The 11,734-nt window shown below is 54.6% G+C and overlaps 1 protein-coding gene across 1 annotated transcript in view; it reads right to left on the bottom strand.

Moving 5' to 3' along the window:
- Positions 1-1,728: 1,728 nt before the first annotated feature.
- PRR5L (proline rich 5 like) overlaps positions 1,729-11,734 on the bottom strand; it is a gene marked incomplete at both ends in the record, with an annotated part of 50,818 nt that continues 40,812 nt past the window's right edge. The window contains 2 exons of the mRNA XM_082845782.1: positions 1,729-2,123; positions 10,482-10,608. Of these exons, the coding sequence (XP_082701908.1) occupies positions 1,729-2,123; positions 10,482-10,608 (522 nt within the window). The remainder of the gene's footprint in view (positions 2,124-10,481; positions 10,609-11,734) is intronic.

Below are 11,734 nucleotides of genomic sequence, written 5' to 3'. Positions count from 1 at the left end.
GGCTGAAAACAAAACAACTTTTTAAACAAAATTTCCAAATCAAAAGCCATCAAAAGCATGCCTCTGGTCATATTTCAAATCTTCACCCAGAAGGGAAATGCTGTCAAGGCTTAGATGAGCTTAGAAGCTTTCCTCCTCTGTTGGCAGCTTAAACTGTCCTCATTCTCTCCCGGCCACCTCCTGCCATATTGGAAGCCAAACTGGCTCATGTCTCTGACATTTCATAAACAAAGTTTCCAAAGATTAACAGGATACCTAGAAGGTGCCAGAAGGGCCCAGGGGCCTTCTCTTTTTTCTGGAGCTGTTATCAGCGGGGCCAACAGGCAAATACAAAAAGAACAGGGAGGTCAACGGAGATAAAAAGCCCAGGCCTGGATGGAGGGAGGAGTGCTGAGGATATATATAGCACAGTACCAAAGCCCGCTGCCCCCCAAAACATGTCAAGGCCCCACAGGTTATACATTCCAGGCACTTCTTTAATCACAGGGAATGGACATCTCTCCAAAAGGTCCTGCCCACATCTTTCCCAGCTCCCTGCACTGTAGAGCGCTGAGACATCCCATTTGCTAGAACTCTCAGCTCATGAGACAAGCTGAGTCTCTCTATCTCAATGCAACTTTTCCTATAAACCACAACACTCACAAACACAGGCCACACTGGATTCAAGTCCAGCTGCTTCCAGAGCTCTGCGGCCTCTAAGCCCTGCCCACCACGGATCACTTTCACCCTGGACCGCTTCCAGTCTCCTTTCTTAGGGGGTTTGCTGTTTTTCAGTTTGAAGACACACCCCATTGGAAATGAGCGGTGCAAGATCCTACGTGCAAATACTTGCAAGCAATTTATTTTTGAAACGATGCACATTTAAAAAATTCAAGTCAAATCCAGGAACAGACTGGTTGGTTGGTATCAGCTGGCCCCACCCCCACAATAGGAAAAGGGTCGTTTCTGAAATGAGAAAGGGAGGGAGGCACCAGCTACTCCACCGGGAAGGTTAGTTCCTTGAGTCGGGGAGGAAGCCTGAGAGGGGAATGCTGAGGCTTAATCAAAGACGGGGTTCCTCCAGCACTGTGGCCCTCCTGGGCCAAAAGCCAAGGGCAGCACATAGGGTCTGGATATAGGTGAGGACGGACCCTCACCCACCGCTGGGGCCACTCTTTCCCAGTAATTCTGAAACTGAAATGAAAGCTGCATTCCCAGAGTCAGGCTTGGGAGGGGCTGCAGTCTACTTTTACTCCACACAAGACGGAGAGAAGAGGTACCTCTCTATTGCCTCTTTTCACCCATCGGCCTCTGTATCATAAGGACCCTCAAGGGGAACTCCACACGCCAACACATCCTTGCTGGCTGTGTGTGTGGGTCGGACGACTTCCTGCTATAGGAACGCCAGGGGCACTGCGATATAGGGCTGGGAGGATCAGATAGTCCAATATCTGAGGGGAAAAGTCCAGAGAGGAGGATTTGAGTTGAGTCAGGCAGGCAAGGCTGAAAGTCAGAAGGTGAACATTAGGCAGTTGGATCTGTGTGGCCGCCAAGAGGTAGGTGGTCACAGTCACGAAAATGGAGAGGCTCACGACGGGGATTTTCCCAAGGGCGCTCACACTAGCCTGTACCTGGAAAGGCATAAGGCGGCATTGCCCAAAGGAAGAGCTCCCCTCGGCGGTCCTCGCGGATGAAGCCGCCCTCATCCTGGTGGCCAGGCAGGAGCCGGGAGGTCCCAGAGGCGGGCATTCAGCTGAGGGATGAACAGTTCAGCTCTGAGTCCTCCTGGCTGCCCGCTGCCTCCTGCTCCGGCTCATCGGGGCCATCAGTGATGTTGGGCTCACTGGAGCACTGCCGGTGGGGCGGCGGGAAGCTGGGTGGCAGAAGCAGGCACTTCTCCTCGCCGCCAGGCTCCTCCCCTAAGCCCGAGTGCATCCTGGTGGCCATGGCCAGCAGCTGGATGTCCGAGTGGGCATTGGCCACCGTGTGTCGCCGGACACTGCCACACTTCTCTAGGTAGGCCTCGCCCTCTTGCTCCGTCAGAGGGGTCAGGGCCATCTCGTTCAGGGGCCGGCTGACGGCGGTCATCGGGGAGGCGTAGCTCAAGAGCGTGACCTTGGGCCGGGCCCTGGAGTGGCGCCTGGCTGCAAGAGAAAGACCAGCAAAGGTTGTGATTGCAGAGGGGTTAGTGGGAGTCAAAAACTTCTAATGAATTTGGGGGACGAGGGAGGCGGTGGCCCCACCTTCAGAGAGAGCTTTAGATGAAGCCCTAAAACGTAAGGGAGGAACCTGGCTATGTCTAAAGGCTTCTGTTGTAACTTTACTTGTCTATGCCTGATACTGCCCCCCACAGTAGGGGTCACCAAAGGACTTTCCATGGTTGATTAGGTCCAAGGGAGTCTCCCCCCGCTTTCCCCGCTGCTGCCCGAGCTTCATGGGATTTGCCCTCAATTCCCTTTCAACCAGTCTCCTCTGAAGACCCGGGCACTGGCTGGACCAGCTGCCAAAAGAAGCCCTCGGCTCTATTCAGCATGATGTGCTCTCCGCAGTGTCAACAGAGGAAGTGGAAAAGGCCTCGTAAGCTTAGGTCTGGAGGAACAGGTTACTGGGGGGAGCTCGGCTATCAAAGCGAGGGCAGTGGGACGTCCTCCAGCTCGTCCTGAAGCTGGACTATCGATGCTCCCAGCAGGTCAGTGGTCTGAGACCCGTGTTCTGTTCAAGTCAATACTCTGGAGTCAACCAGCCTTTCACAGCACCAAAGCATGATGACGCTCTGTGGCTGGCCCCACTGAGGAAGACAGAGAGAAGGCTGGACAGGAATTATTATAAAACTGCTGCTTCGTGAATCCTCACCACACTCTAGAAAATATGCTCAACCTCAACATGCTTTTTGTCTTTTGAATCCTCCTTAAACTGAACCTAAGTTATGATCATTTTCTCATCTGTAAAGTGGGAGACAATATGAATATCAGAGAGGTAGTAACAAGCCTACGCTCACACGGAGAGAACGTAGTAAAGCTGGGAGGCAAACAAGGTCTGTCTCACTCCAGACCTCACTCTTGCAAGCTGCCCACACAACGTACACATAGTGAGACTGAGCATCTCGTGGGAAGGACAAGCCGCGTACATGGGGTTCAAATCCAGGGAGAAGAATCCAAAGGAGGAAGCACGTGTACCAGCAACACCCAGTTCCGAAGGCCTCTCATCTCCCGCCTTCACAAGGACCAGGCCAGTCCAGAGACCTACAGTGTGGCCGGAGTAGGGACCAGGGTAAGCCTGCCTCCCCAAGGTCCCAGGGAAGCCTCCTCTGCAGGCACTGTCCTCTTCTCCCGCTCAGGCACTGTGTCTGCATCACGAACTGGATGAAAGACCCCAGCGAAGCAGAGGAGGTGAGGATGGAGGGCTGAGGAACGGCGGGTTCTGTTCAAAGCCTTTTCTCCTTTTCTTTGGCCCTCTTCCTGCCAGTGCACACGTCTCCCAGCCTTCCAACCGCCCACCTCGTTGCGTGTGTCACTGCTTTCCCCCGGTTCCTCATCCCTGAGACCTCAATGACCCCTAACACATCCCTCTCTCAGCAGGGGATGCCGTGGGGAGAAATGAAGAAGGGTTGACTGCGCTGGTACTCGCAGCACCCCTGACGGGATCACAGAGGGGGAGGGGGAAAACTCGTCTCTAAAGGGAGAGCAGACAGCGCTCACTGGTCACATACTGGCCTTGGGGACACTCGGCCCATGCTGCTCTAGCTGAGTGTCAGCTCTTCCCATGGATCTGGAGGCCCTGATATGTGCTCTCAGCATGTGCTCCTAGATGGGCATTGCAGTGAGGCTGCCAGGTCCACCTGCAAAGCTCTCAGCAGTTCCCAGCACTGGACGATTTTCCATGTCCATATATGCACATGTGTATTTACGTGTATGTGCCTATGCATATACATACGTGTGTCTATATGTATACATACACACATATATATATATATACACACACACATAGGTATAAACAATGACAAGAGAATGAAATGCTAACCCTTAGGACTAAGTTCACCAAGACTACTGGCTCAGAGCCCCAGGGGAGCTGTTTGGTGCTAATAGCAATAACTAATATTTCTCAAAACCAAACAATAATACATAGAATTTAGAGCTTACTGAGAGTGTTCCCATCTGCCGTCTCACTGTTGAATCCCAATCTCCCTCTGAAACACTAGGACGGCTCTCATCCTCCCCATTGCTCGGAGGAGGAAGACTGAGACTTGGCCCAGCCCTCTGAGGCCCTAAATGGCAGACGCTCCCCACTACACCACTGCCTCTCAGGGCGCCGCCGCTGCGCTTGAGCCGGCCCACCCTCTGAATTCAGGTAACAGCAAACACGGTCTCCAGTAGTGCCAGACAGAGGCCGCGTCATCAGCCCCTTCTCTGGGGAAGAATGAATAGGAGACAGAATGCCAAGGAGCCACCAGGACAGAAGAATCGATGCCAGACGTCAGCAGAGGTCCTCTCAAGCATGGGTGCTTGTACGTGCCAAGCCGCACATTTCTATAATGTTCCCACGTTTTTACAATAACCATGTATTACTTTTATGATCACAGAAATCGGTAACTGTAAAGCAGAAGCACCGGAAGAGTCCAGAGAAGCAGGGACCTCATTAAAGAACCATCCATTACAAAATGCCCTTGAAAGCAATTCATTTCTCTCCTGCTGCTGTTAAAAGCAAGCACACTCTAGGTTGGCAGTGGCAAGACCCAGGTTGTGGCCCTACAACCAGCCTGGCAGGAGACTGGGCTGGACTGTTCGGTGAGCATTTACTACATGCAGATCCAGGAAGAGGAAAGAGGTAGGACAGAGCCCAGGCCCAGGACATGGGATGAGGTGAGGGCCTGGGGGACAGATGTGCATGGTGGACACACACAGAAGCTCTGGGGGAAAGAATTCGTTTGATGATTTCCATAGTAGAACGAACTAGCAAGGTGTCTCAGATGGGGGCTTGGGCATTGGCCATCTCTCACACCGTTAGTTCAGCACCCCAAAGGCCCTGGAGGGTTCAACAGGCAGCAAACTGACAAGACAGGCCACTTGGGCTGCTGCGGAGAGATGGAGCCAGAGGGAGGGCGGCCAGCCTGGAGGAAGGGGTCCCCATGACATCTGCCCCCTCTTTCAGCAAACACATCTTGAACTTTGTGCAAGATGCTGTGCACACTGCTGAGAGCAAGAGAAATGTGAATCTGATATGGGGCCTGCACAGGGCCTGGAGCGCAGGGGGTACGTGCGTTGGAGAGGGGTAGAGTCTCAGGCGCAATCGTTAACTGAGCCTCTGCTCTGCACTGTATCAAAAAAGGAGAAGCTTCGCTGACATGATCTCCCGCTAACTATTTTGCAGAAAAGGAACCTGAGGTTGAGATGCTATATCATTTTACAGTCACGATTAGTGATGAAACCGGGATTCAAACCCAAGGCTGACAGCACAGCCCTTGCTCCTGACCTCTGGGAAGCCTGCACACAAATCAGTGTCAAGTGGCAGGGCAGGGCTACGGACAGAGCACTCTGGGGATTCAGAGGAGGAGTCGTGAAGAGGGGTCGTTCTAGATGGGCCTGCTCCTTTGAGAGGGGTGGACAGCCTGCACCCCAGCTGGTGGTTCATTTATCCCCTCCCTCGGAGGAGAGGTCTATGCCAGGCCTGGGATACAGGTGAGCCACATGCAACGAGCTCCCGGTCTAAGGGGGAGACCAACAAATAATCAGGCCATGACTACACACCATGGTAAGGGCCAGAATGTGGCTTGGGGTCCAGAGAAGGGAAGGGGAGGTACATACAACTCCTCACCTGGGGTGATTCCACAGGCCCCAGGCCATTCTATCTGGGGCCCATAATACAGCAGGTGGCAGCTCTGCCTGGGCCCTGCCCTGAGACAGGGAGTCTCCTTCCTCCTCTGTGCTCGGCCCTCTGCAGCTCAGGGACGTTAAGTAACTTACTCCAGGGCACACAGCTGAAGCCCAGCCCTTGTGGTTTCCAGGGCCCCGCTCCTTCTGCGGCTGGCCTCACCTCTCTCCTTAGGGCTGTTGCCTGACGCTGACTAAGAGGCCTCCAGCTCTTCCTCCTGCATTCTGGGTGGAATGTGTTGGCTCCCAAGACTGGGTGTGGGCACAGCCGAGACCACAGGGGCCGCTGGGCTGTGTGAGTCCCCTGGGCAGACAGTGTGTCCTTACGAAGCTCCCACTGGATTCCAGAGCCAACCCCAGGACAAGTATACGCCAAGCGGTGTCCCTGGCGGGGTCAGACCCCGCTAGGGCCCCCTGGGAGGCCTTAAAACTGAAGAGCAGGCCTGGAGCTGACAGTGGCCCCCCCACCGTGGCTGCTTTTGCTCTTTTCCCTCTGTTTCTTCTGTATCGGGGAAAGCTGGGCCCTGCCACTCAGAGAAGGAAATTTCCATTAAGGGACTGACTAAGCTGTGGACCTCCCCTGGGGCCTAAAAACTGGTCCCTCCCCTGCAAGGGGGCCCTTGGAGCAGGGAGAGGGGCTGGGCCCTGCCACCTCCTGTACCCACTTCCAGGCCTCCTCCCGCCTGTCACATGGGGTATGGCGAGGGGAGCCTTTGTTCCCCCCTCACTCCCCAGGCGCCCCGCTGAGCCCTGGCATTCATCCCTCTGCTCCGGAGCCAGACGTGGCAGCTCCTTTCAACTCCCCAGAGAGAAGCAAAGCCTGGAGGAGGCGGTCCTTTCTTGGGGACTCAGTTCCCAGGCCTTTGATCTCCCAGGCTCGCCGGCCGGGCCCCACCGGAGTGGCCCCCATAAGGCAGGCATTGTGATCCCTGCCCACCACGTCCACGGTGGGCGTCCCTCTTCAGGCCCCGGCACCTGAAAGCCCATGAATGCCTACTGGGCACGGGGACGAGTTACAGTATGTTGAGGGAAAGGGCCCTCCCCCTGAGGGAGGACACAATGGGGACACACGGGTGGGAGGCCAGGCTTCCATGTGGGAGACACTGCGCACTACCCAGGCCAGGGCAGCAGCCTGCAAACTTGGGAAACAGAAAGGTAGAAACACGGGCCTGACCTCTGACAAAGCAGCCTGGATTTTTTTGTTTTCTTGGTTTTTTTTAAGATTTCATTATCTTCCTCCTCTTCCCCACACTCCGTCTGCCCGAGAAAAGTGACAGCTTCGGCAGGGAGGACACACACACACACACACACACACACACACACACACACACAAACACACACTCACTCCATCACGGCCTTGGACTCATCTTTTCTCTCTGAAGCGAGCCTTGCACCTCTGCAGGGTGAGGCTTAACTCTCAGACCCATCGGCCTGGCCAGTAGGAAGAGGGCCTGCCCTTGAGTCCCCAGATCAACCCGTGTGGGCACGTGGGTGCAGTGGGGAGCCCCCTGGAAAACCACTTCTCTGGCTCTGGTCACCGACCCCATGTGACCCAGGGGACGTTTCTTACCAACGCTGAGTCTGAGGTCATGACAGCAGGCACCCTCGCAGCGGGCATGCCAAGCCCTTGCTCAGGGCCTGGAAGGTGACGAGCATTTGATAAGGGGTGGCTTTGGAGATGACGGTCCCAGCTGCCCTTGACCCCTCCCACCGAGTCAGGCCCAGAGCGGCCGTGGCAAAGCCCTCCCGAGGGTCCAGGGATCTCTCATGTCCACTCCATCTCCTCAGTCTTTACCTCGGCCGGCCGTCATAACAGGCAGCTGCCTTTTCCACAGGCAGGAGAAATGTCATTGCCTCCAACCGACTGAGGGGAAGACTGAGGCCCAGAGACTCCTCTCTTTATCTAGAAAGGGGTGTCCTCGATAAGGAAGGGCACCTTCGTGGCCATGTTAGCTTTTTGGTATCCAGGGGTTTGGGATGACATGCCGGCCTCGGACACCTCTTGGGCTAAGGAGTGTGTGGACAAAGAATGTCGGCTGCCGTGTCAGTAAACAAAGGGGTTGTGGCCATCAAGCCCTCAGCCACAGAAGCTGCCCCCTGAGGGGATTCAGGATGGAGAAGAGCAGGATACTAGCCCTAGAGAGTTAAGGTGGGTATCAAAGGAATGATTTCAATGAGCCCAGACTCTTGCATCTTCCCATATGCAGAAAAGCGCAAAATTCACTGACTTGAGACGTCTATTTTTCTTTAACAGTATTCTCCCAATGTTCCGACTACCTGGTCTTTGTTGCAAAAACTTCTACGTATCCTGGCTCCTCCCTTACCTCATGGGAACAGTCCCTCAGAGCTCTCTGAGAAGCTGTCTTCTGCACTTAAGTCCTCAGTGTGTCCGTCGAATAAAACATAATTCTCAACTTTCAGGTTGTATATTTTTTTCAGTCGACAACTGAGAGGGAAAGACCAGCTCCTCCGCTGTCCCTCAGTGAAATCAGTCACCTCCTAGGAGTTGACGGGGTGGGTGGGGTGCGGGTGGAGTGTGGGGAAAAGCTGGTAAAGGGCAAACAGCTCGGGGCTTTGGAAGCCTGTCTCCAATAGCCAAGCGACCTTGACCTTCATTCGCCTCCCCTGTGTGTGGGAAGGTGGTATCCAGCCCACCCGCACAGTGCCCAGGATGTGGTCTGTGTCCCGGGGCTTTCCCTGCCATCAGCCACGCTAAAACTCTAAGGCCCTCTCAGTTCCTCCAATGCTTCACCCTCCTGCTCCCCGCCCTCCTCCCCCCAACTCCAAAACCCTCCCAAAGATCCTTCCCTTTGCCCAGGACAGTCTTCCTTTCCCGTTTACTCAGCTAACTTATATTCATCCTCCAGGTCCCACTGCAGATACCACTTCCTCCAGGGAGTCCTCCCTGATTTCCCAGTCCCGGTGAAGTCCTCCTGCCGTGGGCCCTGGACTTCCCCACTCAGAGCACTCGTACACGGATGAGTCATCGTCTATTGCTTGTGACTTCCTCACCAGACCCTGCATCCCAGAGGGCAGGGATGGGTCAGTTTTGTCACAGATAAACCTGCAGCACCTCACAAGGTGCCAGGGACAGGGTCTCAGTACACATTTGCTGAAACAATAATATAATAAAAAAAAATCAAAAGAAGGTCATTTCCTTCCCTCTCTGCCCCTACGGTGACAATGCCCCAGAGAAAAGGATTGTCCTTGGTATAAGAATAAAACCTCAGGCCTTTGGTTTATAATTTGATGAAAGTATGTTTTAGTCTTATTATAGCTGAAAAGTTGAAGGTATCCCTTCTTAAAGCAAGTCCTCACCAAACAAACTTCCAATCTATTCTTGTTCCCGGCTCTAGGCCCAGAGGATGGCGGGGTCCGTGCCATGGCCTGGCTAACCCGCTGGCATCTTGACACCTGCCCCAAAAACTCGGGGGCCAGTTGCTGGGCCAAAGCCGGAAGGTGGCGCCCAGGCCTCCTCACGGGGAGGGCAGGGGACTGTTTTCCTTCAGCCGGGTGGAATGAGGGAGGGAGGCAGAGAAGGAGGGAGTGTGGAGGACCAGGCTCGGGCCAGCACCCTCAGATCTGTGGTGGCTGTGGTTATACTGGTGTCTCCAGAGAAGCATAAACGGGGCCTGAAAACTGTGGCCGGCCCTGCCTTTCTCTGCAGTCCTGAGGCCCAGGAAGGGGCGGGAAGCCTGCTGGAGGCTGCTCCTCCCCGCTTTTCTTTGAAGCTCAGCTAGGTCTCCATGCAAGCAAGAAGGGGGGGCAAAAGGTTCCAAATTTGGGGAATCCCTTTCCGCCTCTGCACCTGTCTGTGGGTGCTGGTCACCCCAGCCCCAGGTACAGACGCCGCCCATCCGTCTAACAAATATAGTTTTTTGAGTGCCTACTGTGTGTCAGGCACCATCCTGGATGCTGGAGATAGAACCACAAACCCAAAGTTCATGCATTTGGGGCATTTTCATTTCAGAGGGGAACTGAGCCATATCTTTTATGATATTCTGTAGCTATTTTCCCATCTAGGCCGTGGTCTCCCTGAGAGAAGGAACAGACCCAGTTCATCTCTAGATTCGCCAGGGTGACTAGTACAGAGCCTGAATGCTAGCTTTACAGTCACTGAAAAAGGCCACAATGGGATCTGTCCCCCAGTCCAGGAGCCCCTGTCCTTGGTGTGAAGGCCCTGGTGGTAACTACAGAAATGTAGTGGGCAGCCAGCAGCTGTACCTCCAGCCACACACACAATGGGCTGGCTTCACATTCTGAGCTGCTTTCAAAGCGAAATTCATCACTGGTGGTTTTTCCACTCATGGGGGGATGGGGTGCAGTAAGGCCGTTTCTGGTATGAGATACAGGAAAATTAACATCGCAGGCACCGAAAAAGATCAAAGCCAGAGATCAAAGATGCGGCTCAAACGAGCACCGCCACGGAGGTACGGTAACAGTGCCTTGGGAGGAATTGCCAAGAGGGGAGGTTACCGAGACACAGGTCAGTGGGAAACATGAGCGATGGACGTGCAGAGATTTGCACGACCCACATGGGAAGCAAAGGGCTTGGGGTATAATCGGGGCTCGGTAAAACGTAGCTGGTATCATTGCCATGGACGCTCCTGGCAGCTTGAGAGCCGTGCCCCTTACCCAGTGTGTATGTGGGGCCTGAGACGCTGCGGTCCTCGCTGATGCCGAGGAAAGGAGAAACGACCTGCTTCACCAGCTCCTCCAGCTGCAAATAACCCTCGCTTGGGCCTGTGGGCTCGTGGACACTCTGGAAATGAACACCCAAGAGAGACAAAGGTCAGTCAAGGTCCGACTGCCCTCCTACTCTATTCAAGGCAGGCCGTATCCTTGTGGCTGAAAGGAAGGACAGCCAGGACTGAAGCCTCAGGCCCTTGTCAATGGTGGCGGTGATCGGCACCGCGCACGGAGAGCACCGTGGCCTCTGCGGTTGGATCCCACCCCGATGCGGGGCCCGTGGGAACTGTCCCCACCCCAGCTCCAGGGCTGAGGTCTGAGCGGTTCCAACCGTAGCACTCTCACCCACACTGTCACAATGACTGTTTCACACCTGGCACACAGGCGCTTTATATAAGCACTTCACGTGTATCAGAGCACAGAGGCCTCCCAACAGCCCTCATCATCTGCCTTATACACGTGAGGAAAGTAAGACCCAGAAAGCCCATGTAACTTGCCCAGGGAGACACAGCTGGACAGAGGCAAAAACCTGGGACCAGAACACAAGCTGTCTGGCTCCAAGCCCGTCTTACTGCCCTTGTTAATTAGCTCGAAAAGAAAGGGGAACAGAATTTGGAGAAGTCCGGAACAGTAGAAGAAAGGGAGTGTCACTGTGGAACTAGACACACATTTAGCACCAAGATGAAGGATCAGTTCAAAAGCCCAGCCCGACAGGAGTCCTCAGAGCTAAAAGGAGCCAGAAGGTCACCAAGGTTTTCTAGAAAACCAGCAGACTCCAAGGGAATTCAGTTTCTCACTGGAAAGTCCTGGAAGCCAGGTGGTCATGTTGAGGGGCTGCAGGGGAGCAGAGACAAGGCTCTGCAGGGGCTATGCTCAGCCCAAAGGGTGGTCCCATCGAATTCTCAACGCGGAATAGGTTTTATGTCACCCTCACTCGAAAAGTGAAAACTCTCCACTGCACTGGAGTTTTGGAGGCTGGGCCATGAAGGGGGAAGGGCCAGTCCTACAGGCTGGAGATCGCTGGGTGAGGTGTAAGAAGCCCCCAAGGAAACTGGCTGACGTGGTCCCTCGTCAGCTCCATCACCGTGCGAAGGAGGTGGCTGGGGGCAGTGGGAGGGAGGGGGAAGCCTAAGGAAACACAGAGGAGGCTGAGGAGGGGCTGTGATGCAGAAGACTTGGGAGTTAGGGCTGGGAAGGGC

Source organism: Leucopleurus acutus, assembly GCF_964270905.1.
Source record: "Leucopleurus acutus genome assembly, chromosome: 8".
Lineage (NCBI taxonomy): Eukaryota > Metazoa > Chordata > Mammalia > Artiodactyla > Delphinidae > Leucopleurus > Leucopleurus acutus.
The sequence above is the reverse complement of the archived record's forward strand: the minus strand, read 5'-3'. Positions and strand labels throughout refer to the sequence as shown.